Genomic DNA, 15,106 nt, shown 5'->3' with positions numbered 1-15,106 from the left:
AATACCGAAGACACGAGATATCTCTCCACCTACCAAAATATTTGTCCAATAGAAATTCCCCACGTCGCACAAGAACAACCTAAAAACTGTTCTTATTTCAGAACAGTTTTGAGTGATCTAAGCCCACTATTCACTATTTTGCAATTTAAAAAGCCCAAGAACAGGGTAAATGTTTTGGCGTTAAAAATGGTCTTAGAAAAAAATGATTATCAAAACCAAAACAATTTTTATGAAATCACTAGCCCTATATGTATTGAGTTAAGGCCCATTAGGCCCATCTTCACAACAGACGAGACAAGGAAAAAAAATAAAACTCGTTGTCATTCTTCGTCACCACCAGGAGGAAGCAACACAATATCTGCTTTTGTCCAAACCAAACCCTAATTTCTTCGCTCGAAGTTTCCATTTCAATACTTCTTATTACCTCGAAATTTTCCCGGGTAATAAACAAAATCAAGTCTTCCTTTTTTGGTACTAGGTAGTAGACCCGCGCGTTGCCGTGCGGATAAGTTAATTTCTAAGACTCAGACCCCTATAATATCGCGGGAAAAATATTTCAAACAAGTTAACTTAAATTTCAAATTTATAATTATTTGTTATAAAATTATTTATTATATGTTAAATAATAAAATTAAAAAATATCTCAAAAGAAGAAAATAATAAGCAAGACTAAAATATCATAAATATTAAATATTTGATTGCAAAAATTATGTTTGATATTTATATGGTGAAAAAGACATAACTCTACAATGAACATAAGCAACCATATGATTTTTTTTTACGGTAAAAAATACAATTTTACAATGAACCGATGCAACCGTATGATATTTTTTCAAATATATATATATATATAATATCTAATGAAAAGGTACGACAACAAATCGTGACTGCTATTGGAATTTATTCAGATTGTTATTATTATATATATTTTTATTATAAAAGACATAACTCTACAATAAACAAATGTAACCGTATGATTTTTTTAAAATAAATATATTATGGTAGAAGACACAACTCTACCATGAATAGACGCAACTGTATGATTGTTTAAAAATAAATATAAGAAAAAAATTTAACGAAAAAGGTCATTCTTTTATATTGAAGAATTGAAACATTATTTTTCTTCTAAAAGTTGAATTTTTATGTAGAAAAAATTAAAATTTAAGACGATTCATATCACATTTACTACAATTAAAGCGTCCAACACAAGTGAAATATATACAAGATAGACATATAGCTTGAGGATAACTTTCCAGTTCTGGACTTTGTAGTGATGTTAATGCATCATCCAAATTTTTATTTATGCAACCCATATAAACTGCTTTTAAATAGACGGCCTTTTTATCACTATATTCAAAAGTCAAATCCAAAAACTCAATATAATCCATCTAACTCTTGGAAAAAACTCTAGATATTAAATTTTTATATTTAAAATTAAATAAAAGTAGTAAATTAGATTCATCATTTCAAAAATCTTTTGTTAAATCAAAAAGTGGAGGACTCTCTTTACTTTTAAAAGAATGAATGTTAGAGAATAATTTAGAAAACTATAAAAACTATTGAGATTAAAAAATATAAATTTTAAAAGATACGAACATTCGAATAAACACAAATCTACAATGAACAGTTGCAACTTACAAAAACACAGTTAAAATGAACAATTGCAACTTTTCATAACAAAACACAATTAAATTTTTCTACAGATTTTTTTTGGATAATTATCCAAAATATACGATTAAAAACACACAACTTTTGGTGACATTTATTCAAATTGTTAATTTTTATTTATTTTTATTCATCATTGTATAAAAAATTAATATATAAAATAGTATTTCAAATTTCAGCTTTCAACTAATTTAGTCGTTTTTTTATTGTGTGCTAATTTATATATAGTGATGGGTAAATGATAAGTACTAATTATTAGACAAAAAAAGTCCGAATTCTAGAGGATCGAAAATCACTCCATTGCAAGGTATCTTTCTTTAAGTTAAGGTGTTTCTATATTCATCCTCAACACGTATATAGCTTAGTTAAACACTCTTTTTGTACTACTCATATTATGAATATATTTCACCTTTGGTTGATGAGAGAATTTTTTTTTTTCTTAGCATGCAGCAACGAAAGTATGCGAATATTGAACTGTTAATAATCAAACTATATTAGTTGGTAATTGATCAAATATTTAAACTTTTAAGAATGGATTTAAACTTAGTTTCGTGGCCCAGCTATTTGATATCCTTTTTTCTTCTTTGGGCATTTCTTTTACTAACTTTTTTCCATCAAAGTGTACTCTTTATCTCAGATCAATCCTAAAGTGTCGTTGGGAAGAGGTCGTGATTTTTCTCTGGAAGATAAGTATTAGTAGACATCAAAAACAAATATGTTGAACATATTAGATTCGTCAAAATAAAATAGTTACCATTCCATTCTTGTGAATATGAACAATCGAATTGAACAATTATATAATATATACATTAATGGATATGAGTATCTACATGTGCAGATAGCACTAGCACATATCAATGTAAAGCAATAAAAGAGAGGGTTGACCGGTTGAACACAGAAAATTCTATCTATATTTAATTTTCATTGTCATTTTGATCATCCGCAAAAATCGTTATATGGAAACGAAGAATCACTGAAGTGAATAAAACGATAACATTGGCGATGGTTAATTAAGGATAATCCTTCTCGACAAAAGGACGATCTCTAAAAACAATCACATGCAGCAAGATAAACTTGGTTTCATGAGGAGAAGATGATGAAGATGGTGAGAGAATTGCGAGAGATAGGGAAAAAATGTACATTCAAAAGATGCATGGTAGCAAGTTATAACGTCACAATAAACAAATCATTAAAAAGTAAAAATGATTAATACAGCACCGGAATATTGATTGTGAACCAGTAATATCTGGAAAGGTAATTCGCGTATCAAAGTAAAGGAGAAACAAACTCAATCCACCCAGCAAATTTAGAAAGGATACTAATAGGACCATATGATCGGAGACTTAAGTAATTTATAAACCAGACACAAATATTCCACAACTAAAACTTTTTTTTTTGTTTAGAAAAAAAGACACCAGTGTTTAGAATTATATATATATGTAAACCAATTGACGCGAGAGGGCAAAATTTGCATAAGGTGGCATCGTAGAGATGGGAGAAGACATAAACCGACGTGATGGTTCACAAAAGAACATAATCACAAAGGTTGCAATTGAAAAGTCACATATTTTGGTTTAATCAGCTTTTGATAATAAACGACAACCTTTAGATCAATAATAAAATTGATCTCAACCATTGGATTAGAAATATGATCTAGCAGACCCTCGTAAATGAGTTTGCTATTATATATAGATTATTATTATTGCTTAGTTACGTCCAATATTCAAATGTTCTAGTAACTGATTAGATCTGATTGGGTCTTTGACATGCACGTTAATATATCAAACAAATAAAATACTTGAGGAAATAATAAAATTTAAAAGAAACAATTTGTCAATCACGTAACTGAGAGTTTGTATCGTTCTCTTGCTTGGAGTTGGAGATAAATCAAGAAAAACATAAGAACGAAAGAGAAGAGTTCCAGCACAGGAAGAGTATTTTCTCTCTCTAAAAAAGGAGATAAAAAAGGCGATTGACTTTCGTAACCCTAATCGTCTTCGTTTGCCGGCCTCACGCCAGTAGATGAGAAAATTCTGATGGCTAAGACTAAAGCGAAGTCAAAAAAGAAAAGGAAGAGCTCCACTCGCCCTTGTTCTTTGGTTCTCGGTACATCGCAATTCACTCGTATCTCGGCTGTGGTAGGTCAGCCGTCTAGATCTGGTAAATCTGAAGTGATTTCCAGGATCACAGATCCGGCAGATCTGGCCGCCTTGGAGGTTCCGGTAACTCAGTCCTCATCCCCTGTGGATGCTTCCTCTGCAGACCCGGTTCTGCATCCCTCCTCGAATGTCGAGCTTGACGGTAACCAAACCTCTCCTTTTGAGATCTCTCCTCGGGTGACTTCTGGTCAACCCCCGGCTGCTGTCGAGGCTTTAGTCTCCGGCCAAAATCTCTCGGAAACCGTTGGGTCCTCCCCTGCAACTCAACCCCGGAATACTGCCCAAGCTCAGGCTCAACCCCCGTCGAATAAGCGGTGGACCAGCCTTTTTGGTGCCTCCTCTCAGCTTGAAGAAGTTGGTTCCCCCACTCAGCACATCACTGGTGTTCCTTTCGTCCTCATTCCTGACGAGAACATTGAATCTGCTAGAGAAGAGTTCAAGGATTTCATTTTCGCCCAATTTCATGGAAATCCTCTAGATATGGGAAGGGTAATTGGAGTGGTAAATGCTTTATGGGCTTGTTCTGGTTCGCGTATATTCGTGCATAACATTTGCAATGGGGCCTTCCTGCTTAGGGTTACGAATCCTAGGACCAGATAAATCCTTTTGAGTCGCAATGTCTAGAACATAGCGGGTTATCCCATGTTCGTCTCTGCGTGGTCACATGAGTTCACCCTGGAGACTCCCCCTATAACCTCTGCGTCTATTACTGCAGAACTTCGTGGTGTTCCCTACTTGTTATTCAACAAGCAGAGTCTCAGTCGCTTAGCCACTGCCCTTGATAAGCCAATTGCTGTAGCTCCAGAGACGGAGAGGAAGGAGACTTTTGAAGTGGCAAAGATACTTGTCAGGGTGGACCTGACCAAAGATCATCACGGGATTTTACAACGGTCGTGAAGTGGAAATTGATGTGTCATATCCCTGGCTCCCTCCTCGCTGCTCGGCGTGCAAAGCTTATGGACATGACATTTTTCGTTGCCCCTCCAAGGTAGTGCTCACTAACCCCTAAAAGAGGCGGACTATACGATCTCGTAGCAGACCAAGGAGTCATCGTCGGTCTTGCCAAGGAAGGTCAGTAGACAGATCACGTAAGGGTCAATCCCAGCTTGTGTGGAAGGTTAAGGAATGGAAAGACTCAGTACAATATGTGTTGGACGTGCCTGATGGAGAGGTTCAAAGTGTGCCTGATGGAGAGGTTGAAAGTGTGCCGGATCCTATGGAAGAGCATCCGGTAGTGCATCCGTCTGTGGATATGGCAGATCCTGGGAAATGTGTAGCAGATGCTGTGAGTGACGGGGGAAGTGGTACTGTCGTAGCTCTTGCACTACCAACGATTGGTAAGGATGATAATACTGGAGATATCTCTGATAGCTTGGCCTCACCATCCCCTGAGCAGCGGGAGGGAGTCGATAATGATCATGAAGCCCCTTTATCCTGGTTTCACGCAGGAAGAGTAGGAAGAGTGGTCGCAAGGTCATTCTGTCACACTAATATTATAAATATGTTTTTTGTGTGGAATATTCGAGGTCTGAATAGTACCAGACGTCAGAACTTTACAAAGCAATGGATTAACCTCCATAAGCCACATTTTAGAGTATTCTTAGAAACGCATATTCGGCATGTAAATGCAGGAAAGAGTAGCTAGAGCACTTCCTGTTGGATGGAAATTTTTTTGGTAATTTTGACCAGCACAGCACAACTAGGATTGTTGTTTGCTGGGATTCTTTGGGATCTATGGTAGTTTATCAGGTTTCTCCTCAGCTTATCACCTGCGGCTTTTATATTCAGTCGTTAAGTTTATCTATCACAGTCACTTTTGCTTACGGTTTCAATGTGGTGGAGGATCGACATCCTTTATGGGATGAGCTTGTTGGTTGAACTCTAATACTCCAGTAAGTCGATGTCCATGGGCAGTGGTTGGAGATTTTAACCAAATACTAAGGACCTCTCAGCACTCGGACTTCTTGACTAATGATGTGGATGCCTCGGGGATAGATGACTTTACTTTGGCTCTGCAGGAGTCCAATTTGTTTGAAGCTCAAGCTAAAGGCCTACCTTTCACTTGGTGGAATAATCAGGAAGTCAGTCCCACAACTAAGAAGATTAATCATGCTCTCATTAACCAAGCTTGGGCTGATTGCTTTCCTGACTCTTTTGCTGAATTCTTGGAGCCACTATAATCAGATCATGCAGCCTGTCTCTTCCACCTTCCTTCACTAAGGAGCAGAGTGAGGAAGCCGTTTAAGTTCTTTCAGTATGTACTGGATCACCCCCAATTTAAGGACTCAATCTCGCAGAACTGGGACCCTCTTGCTATTCAGAGTACTTGCCAATTCAAACTTGTAAGGTCGATGCGGAAGCTTAAAATTATCCCGAGGTTGCTAAATAAGCAACATTACAGTGACATCAGTAAGAGGGTTAAGACTCAAGCTGGAATAGTGGCAGATCTTCAAAGAAGGGTCCTATCTGTTCCTGATACTCAAGCAGTCATGGAGGAGCATGAAGCAAGGACACTATGGCAAACGTTAATATCTGCGGAGGAGAAATTTTATCGCCAAGAGTCGATAATCCTCTGGCTCAGCTTGGGGGACAAGAATACATCCTTCTTTCACAAGTCGGTGACACAACAGGCAGCTCGGAACCACATATCGGAGCTGACCTGCGATCGACCCTCAACCCTCGACCGACAGGACGAAGGATAGTAGACATATCGGAGATAAAGGCTTACGCTGCAGCCTATTTTGAAGGCATCTTGGTAAACACTGACCTCCCACTCTCTCCAGTTTCAGTTGATGAACTCAGGGACCTCCTACCTTTTAGATTCTCTGACTCTCAAATTCAAGCTCTCCAAAAAGGAGTAACACCTGAGGAAATCAAGGTGGTGGTATACGCTATGCCCTTGAATAAAACTCCAGGCCCGGATGGCTTCTCAGTCGAGTTTTTTCGTGCATCATGGGATGTAATTAGCGAAACAATAGTGGAAGCGGTGCAGGAATTTTTTTGTAATGGTCGGTTGCTCAATGATCTGAATTGCACTATAATTGCTCTGATACCAAAGGTTCCGGAGGCCTGCCAGTTGAGTGATTTCCGGCCTATAAGTTGCTGCAACCTGATTTACAAAGTCATCTCTAAGCTCATCGCAAACAGAATGAAGCCTATCCTGCTAGAGTGTATCAATCCAAACCAAGCAGCTTTTCTAAAGGGTAGAAGCTTGGGCGAGAATATCCTCCTAGCATCGGAGCTGATTAAATACTATCAGAAACCAAATTGCTTGAGAAGTTGTATGGTCAAGGTTGATATCCGGAAAACCTTCGACACAGTGTGTTGGGACTTGGTGCTCAAAATCCTTGAAGCCCAGAACTTTCCTCCCCTCTTCTGCAGCTGGATCAAGGAATGCATTTCCTCACCAAAGTTCTCAGTGGCCATCAATGGGGAACTGGCATGATACTTCTCTGGGAAAAAAGGCTTTCGTCAAGGGGACTCTATCTCTCCTTACCTTTTCATCTTAGTAATGGAGGTTCTCTCTAAGCCTATCGAGGTAGCGGCATCAAATGGCAGCATTAGCTTGCACCCTCACTGTTCCTTTCCTCAGGTGACCCATCTTCTCTTTGCTGATGATCTGTTGATATTTACTGATGGAGCAAGGCGCTCTTTGGCTGGTGTTGGAGAAGTTATGCGACAGTTCAAACGGCTCAGCGGCTTGGACATGAATCCAACCAAATCAGAAATCTACTTTGGGGGATACTCTGCTGTTGAGGTTGCTGATTTAAGTGCGTTCTCTGGTATTGCAGTGGGCTCTTTCCTGACTAGATGCTTGGGCTTACCTCTCAACCCTGGGAGAATATCCTTTGCCACTCTACAACCGTTTTTTGAGAAAATCACGTCTAAGCTGCATTCATGGACTGTAAAATCTTTATCCTTTGCTGGCAGAGTCAGACTCATCTCCTCAGTTATCTATGGAATGGTGAACTTTTGGAGCTCAGTGTTTAATTTGCCAAAGAAATTTTATGAAAAAGTGGACTCCTTGTGTGCTGCTTTCTTATGGAAGAACAAGGTGGGAAGCGCGCAAAGAGCTCGAGTGGCTTGGCAAGATGTTTGCCGACCGAAGGAGGAAGGAGGCTTGGGTATCCGACGCTTGGAAGAGTTCCAGGTTGTTTTCCAGCTCAAGTTGCTCTGGAATTTCTTTGCGAATGTAGGGTCGTTGTGGGTAGCCTGGTTAAAAGGTAATGTTTTCCACAGGAAGAGTTTTTGGATTTTGGAGGAATCTCCAAGACTGTCTCGTACGGTGAGATGTATGCTGCAACTCAAGCCTAGTTTAAAGGAGTTTATTTGATGCGAGATTGGGAATGGACGTAGTGCTTCATTTTGGTACGATCATTGGTGCGGACTTGGTCCTTTGGTAGACTTCATTGAAGGTAATGGGCCGAGAAAATTGCGTATTAGGAACAATGCATCAGTGTCAGACGCAGTGCGTAATGGAGAATGGTGGATGCCCGCGGCAAGGTCTGACTCTCAGCAGGCTTTCATGGCAACTCTCACCTCAATCTTTCCGTCTCCTCCCTTGGGATTAACCTCTATCTCCACCTGGATTCTTCAACAGATGCACCCTACAGTTCCCCGCTCTGCATCCATCGTCAAGTTGGTCCTCCAAGTCACATGTTATCTCATATGGCGTGAAAGGAATGCTAGGCTATTCACAAACATCTCGACTTCTTCTCTTCAAGTTCAAGCCGGGGTTGATCGTACGATTCGTGATCGCCTGCTAGCTCTCCCAGGATCAACAACCTCTTCCTCCTCCCTTTTAGCTTCTTACTTCAGTTGTATTAATTTCCCTTTTTAATCTTTTTATCTATTGTACAGAAAAAACAGAAAATTGGTATAAATCTTAACCTTTTACCAAAAAAAGAAAACATAAGAACGACAAAAATAAAATAAAGTATAACACCGCGAGTTTATTTATCGATTTGATAATTCTCTTACGTTACAAGCTTTAATTTCTATCTCTCTAGTTTAATTATCACACCCGTGAATAGGATAACCGATCGAAATTATATGACAACTTTATTTTTTTTATAAAAATAACAGAAATTGATACCCGTAACAAATCTGGTTTTGATCGATTTAATTGATTAGTAAAGAGAGACATATATATATGTACATGTCTCACGTGAACAATAGGTTGTTTCATATATAATAAGTAGGAACTCAATGTCGGTCATGAGACTGAAGGGGGTGTATTCAACTTGACATTTTAAGTGATTTGTATGAAATTTACAAATTCTATGTTATTCAATCATGGATTTTAAAAAGTCTATTAAAATTCACTGTTATTGAACTGATGATTTAAAAATCTACTTTAAAATCCATTAAAATCTCTTGTTATTGAACTGATTATTTAAAAATCTACTTTAAAATCCACTGTTATTCAAAACAGTTTTGTGGCTTAGGATTTTAATAACTTTTAGGATTCTGGAGGATTCTGTAGGATTTGTTTAGTTAAAAATACAGAAATTCAAATCTCATGGTTTTAGGTGGGATTTGAAAGAATTTTACAGAAAATCATATGAACTTCCCAAAAATCTATCAAAATTCTAAATTTCCTAAATCTCATCAAATTCTCCAAAATCATGGTTTGAATACACCCCCCCTGAGTGTTAATGGCTGAGATAAATGTAGAGAGTATACAATTTCGAGGATAACTTGTACGAATTGACAAAGGTGATATACGTGGTTGCATTTCCTACATTAATAAGTATCAATTTAGAATCCAAATCCGTTTTTTTTGGTAAACTAAATGTTGTTAAGAAACGTCTTTAACACTATCAATTTTCCTTACAATCACATGCATGACCATAATATATTTTTAATTCGTTATAAAATCGAATCATTAATAGGGACGTTGGCCGATGTAGTTCCCCGGAGGATCATAGCTACAAATCACCCAAATGTACTCATCATTCTTACATCTCACCGATCCACAACCTAGTCGAACCGAGTCACGCCACACGATCTGAGTGTAATGTCCACACACTCCATCACCACCACACGTGCTGCTGTCATAATCGTAGTTTTCCTTCTCCGTCATCCAATACTCAGTAGCGACCGGACCGCTCATTGTTCCCCAACTCGCAGCTAGATTCTCGCCGAATGGTCCCGAGGAATGCTTCATGGCACAGTCTCTGGCCCGTTCATCTGCGTAGCTCTGTGCATATATCGCAAGAGTTTCGTTCCACAGAGAGCCGGCCCAAAGGCCAGGCCAATGAAGCATATGCTTGCGGCCACATATTTTATAAGATTTTTTCGGCCCTATTTTTCAAAAAGTTTCTTTAGTCCAGTGGTAAAAACCTTTCCAAAAAAGTTTGAGGACTCCGATTCAAAACTAAGTGCTAACTTTTTATTCTTTTTTTTGTAACTTTATAAACATCTCACTGTTTTAGTTTTTTTTAATTTTTTTTTTTTTTTTAATATAAGCAGCCCCTTTTTAAAATTTGCTTGTGGCCCCAAAAAACATAGAGACGGCTCTGGTTCCACACCATTGGTCCGACTCCAACCATGGCTCGGGCATTATTGTGAACGACGAGCGTTTCTTGCGGTTTGACATCACCGTTTTCGCTAGCTCTTGGCGGTTCAGCTGGAGTGTGACGATAGGCTTGGGTTAAATCGGAGAATAGTGCGAGTACGATGAAAATATAACCAAAAAACGACATTTTATTCATTTTGGGCATTTATTGTGTTGTGGAAGAAAACATTATCTTGGCTAATCTATATATAGAAGTTGCGTTGGTGGGTTAAGCTTGATTTCTCTGTCGAACTATAAATTTGCATAGATATATATTTTTTCTTAAATTAACTTTTGAATTGTTGATTTGTTTTTAACATAATATATAATATTCTTAAATTAACCTTTTGAATTGTTGATTTGTTTTTAACATAGTATATAAAAAACATATTACAATATAATACCATCAACTTCTTTTTATCCCATGTTAGATTGACAAAAAGACACATTTCATTATATAATTTATTTTACCTTGCAAAGTAAAATAAGATTTTAAATGCATTTCCAAAATTTTATGGCTTTTGACTTAATTTTGATATCTTCAACAAAAGTCAAAATGTTTTATTTAAAGATATATTTCTAAAGAGAAAGTCATTTAACTATATCTATTTCTTTTTTTTACTCTTGAGAATTCTTAAACCAAGTTAGATTTATATTTTTAAAAAATTTGTACTAAATTTAGAACGGCATTTTGATATTTTGGTTACTCTTAATAATTTTAATAAATTCTTAGATTCTCTTTTAGAATTGTTGCTTTGACTAGATACAGATACACTAATTAAGAGATCCTGTTTACCAAAAGAAAAAAGAAAAAATAAGATATGATCCCAAAGACACATACTAGATAAGCTTATAGTTTATATCGTAAATTCGTAACATATAGATCATATAAAAACATGAGTTAGAGGGTACTTTCGTGGTTGCACAAAAAAAAAGATGGTACTTTCGTATCTTAACATATAGATCGTATATAAACATGAGTTAGAGACTACAGCTATCTAACAAAATGAGCTCTTTATCAATTCCCAAGCAACGCAAAGTATATCAATTTTGCCCATATGTTCGATACTAAAAAAATAAACACTTTATCCTTTCTGTGGATTATTTTAGAGAGTACTACATAAGAGAGCCTGTGTTTATTTTTCAGAGTAAAACGAGACGTCGAGATCACACTTTTTTTTTCCAAAATATTCTAAAATCACTTAAGTTTAATAACAAAATCTTACAGAATCATATTCATTTTATTGTATTTTAAATATAAAAACTTTAAAAACTAATCAAATCTCCTTAAAAACTCAATCAAATCTTTCAAAATTCTAAAATCTTAAAATCCTACTAAATCCAAGTTCAATACCCCCTCTTAGAGACTACAGCTATCTTACAAAATGAACTCTTTATCAATTCTAAGAAATCTGATAAGTTATATATCCCCTATTTAATATTTCGGAAGTACAATATTTTTTTTTAGACTATATAATAGGTATATACATGATTTTTTGGTTATAGACTTATGACATACATGATTTAGGTGTATCATAATATATAGGTTAGTTTAATTTTTGGTAATTAGGGATAATATGCATTTAGTTAACTATAGTAACATATAAAATCAATTATAGGTAACATTTAAAAGATAAGGAAATCTTTCAACCTAATTAAAACAAACATATGTGATTCTTCTTTCACTTTTGTTTGATTTTATATTTAAATTATTATATAATATATTTAGTTAATAAAATTTATGATTTTTTCTGCATATGATGTAATTTAAACTTTTTAAAACAGAAATATATTGCTCAACTGATGAATAAAAAAATATATAAAATATCTCAACCACATTGCCTAAGAAAACTAGGCAAAGATTCAAAGTCATACTATGAAAAATGACCAAAATGATTCTGAATACGAATGGGCATGAACTTTGATTTATCAGACATTGAAATCATACTATAAAGTCATTTTTCAAAGTTATACTATTAAAACCAATATAAATTGTTCAATCTATAAAATATTCAAGCTTTATAATTTTATTCTTTAAAAAAAATATATATTCAACTAAAATTTTGACTGTATAACGAATAAAAGTTTGAATATTTAAATTCACTTTCATATTTTTTTTGTAGAATTGTATAACTTTATATATTATATAATAAACTTTTTAAATAATTTAATTTGAAATATTTAAAAATAATTTAATTTGATATTTTTAAGAATATGATAAATATATGATAGATCAAAATTTTAAATTATAAAAATTTAAAATTATAACCATATCATTATGAAAGAGTCCAAACGCAACTTTTGGATTAAACATTATAATATAGAAGAACAAAAAAGTTATAAAAGTAAGGCATCATCAGTGATACGAAATGTTGTTTACTCTTAGTCGTCGCCGTTACTTCCCAAATCCTTTGAATTCATGTAATTAACCACAAAAGTCAGAATAAATGACGACATTCGTTAGTCTTAATCCCACCGAAAGTGGAGTTCGTTAATCATAAATATAGAGTTACATGTACATCAATACAATCATGTGTTGACACATCAGCTTTTTAGTTGAAGGAGAAGTTGACACATCAATTAAAATTGGTGGCCAATTAAACTAAGAGAATTAATACAGATCAGCCAAGGTGAAGGAATTTATACAGGTCAGCAAAAAAAATTATTGTATTGTATTGATACATTACGTTAGCATATGGTCACATTGATTAGAAAAATATTACATATGTTTACATATGATCATATGCATTAGGACCATATAAAATATTACATATGATCATATGCATTAGATAAATATTTTTACGTTATGATCATAAAGTATTCTCAAAATAATTTGCATTAGATAAATATTCTCATAATCATATGGATCATATGTTTACATATGCATTAGATAAATATTCTCAAAATCATATGGATTATATGTTTACATATTACATTATGTCCTTCTATATGTAAATATTCTTTTTATACATATGCATTAGGACCTTATTAAACGCAGTGGATCATAAAAAAAATGGATTAGAGATCGGTGAACACGTCTTTGGGAGGAGATGTTTTTCCGTTGGAGATTTGGTGGAATTAGGGGTTTATTCAATTCGATTGATTTGAGTACGACTCTGGGGTTGCACGATCAAGGATGAATCTTTACATATCGCCTACCATAATAAGCATTACAATTTCAAGCAGTAAGTTGCAGCTCGTTCATCCCTTACCGAATTATCTTCCACACTATCTTAATCCTCGCCTTCTTGTTGCCTTTTGTCTCCATCCTAACCGCTGGTGTCAACAAGTGCTTCTCCTTTGGAACACCTTTTTTTTTTGTCCTTTTGAAGCATCTCTGGTTTCATCAAATCGAAGCAGAAATAGATAACCAAAGAGACGATAGAACCAACACACCAAAGCAAAAGCATAACGAGAGAGAGAGAGATAAGAGACAATGTTTTCAAAATAATCTCCGATCTAATTAAAGGGATTACCATCCTCCTCAACCTCCTTCACAAGTGGCAAGTGCTTCTCATTTGGTAACCCCTCTTCTTTTTTCTTGTCCTTTCGAAGAATCTTGTTAACTTGTTTGGATCCAATTGGTTATGTCAACATGAGTGTTTTGCATTTTGAAAATATCTGGTTTGGTATCAGTTGAGCTTCAACTGTATCATAGTATGAAGGTTTGAATTATCAAGTTTTATGGCATTTTGTTTGACTATCAAGTTTGATGAATTCCATTGTTATTTTTGTTTTACAGATATAAATGAACAACGAAATGTTGCAGATCTTTTGTTATACATATTGAAACCGGTCATGTTATTGAATGAGTATGTTTAAGCCAACACTCACTCTCTTTTCAAATCACTGTATCATTTTTGCAGGAAGAGCAACGGGTTATAGAAGCCAAAATAAGAATAAGGCAGAAGGAAATGCATGATGATGAAGAGAAAATGCAGAAACGTCTGGAATCATGTTCCTCTAGCACAAGTGCAATGACTGGCGAGATGGAATATGGTTCAGCTTCAGGTCGGTTTATTTGCGCTGCCAGAACGCATCAGGAACAAATGGTGTCACAAAGGCACTTTTGACAGACTTCTTTTTAAATTAGAGAAAGAAGAGATGTTGTTGGTATTAAGGTAGTAATTATTACTATACTTCACTATTATACATGTAATTTATTTTTCGTTGCTTTTTTGTGTAACTTTCTGCGTGCAATTGTACCTCCGTACCTGTTGAGTTTAGTGCTAACCTTCCTCTCTGTAACAGATCCATTGCCGGCATATACCTTTTCAGATGCAAGCAAGTGTTGGCGTGGGGTAAATTGACCCTTTGGTGGAATAAATAATACGATCTTCAAGGTCACCCTTTAATGGTAGTGAGAACTCAACTTTTGCTTAATTTTTTGATATTTTTATTTCCGAGAAAGGTGACATACTAACATGCTCGCAAAGCTAAACTCAGAATTGTTCTATGGGGTGTTAGGAGGTTTGAGCCAATTTGGAATTATAACGAGAGCCATAATTGTTTTGGACCATGCATCCAAAAGGGTATGTATCATCTCATCTTATATCATTTATTTTCTATTCATTGGATATATCTATTTATTTAGTCGACATTCATGGGCTGATTTTTATTGTAGTTACCTTTCAATTTCTATTGTTGTATTTATGTGAAGTAAAAATTACAGATATCAGTATTACTGTATTACTATATCATAACCAGATACTGATGAGATTAA

The 15,106-nt window shown here is 35.3% G+C and overlaps 1 protein-coding gene and 1 long non-coding RNA gene across 2 annotated transcripts; one reads left to right on the top strand and one right to left on the bottom strand.

Annotated features, from left to right (window-relative positions):
- Positions 1 to 9,636: 9,636 nt before the first annotated feature.
- Positions 9,637 to 10,640, bottom strand: LOC104747944 (pathogenesis-related protein 1-like). The gene is made up of 2 exons (XM_087489558.1): positions 10,357 to 10,640; positions 9,637 to 10,058 (listed from the first exon to the last, which is right to left on the bottom strand). The coding sequence occupies exons 1-2, from the start codon at positions 10,547 to 10,549 to the stop codon at positions 9,712 to 9,714; spliced, it is 540 nt and encodes a 179-aa protein (XP_087345684.1). The 5' UTR covers positions 10,550 to 10,640; the 3' UTR covers positions 9,637 to 9,711.
- Positions 10,641 to 13,304: 2,664 nt separating this feature from the next.
- LOC147927411 (uncharacterized) lies at positions 13,305 to 15,106 on the top strand. The gene is made up of 3 exons (XR_015581536.1): positions 13,305 to 13,904; positions 14,250 to 14,504; positions 14,635 to 15,106. It is a non-coding gene; the product is annotated as an uncharacterized LOC147927411 (long non-coding RNA).

The sequence above is a fragment of the Camelina sativa genome, chromosome 15 (assembly GCF_030686135.1).
Source record: "Camelina sativa cultivar CO46 ecotype springtype chromosome 15, ASM3068613v1".
NCBI classification, from domain to species: domain Eukaryota; kingdom Viridiplantae; phylum Streptophyta; class Magnoliopsida; order Brassicales; family Brassicaceae; genus Camelina; species Camelina sativa.
Note: the sequence above shows the minus strand (reverse complement) of the source record. Positions and strands in the feature narration are given on the sequence as shown.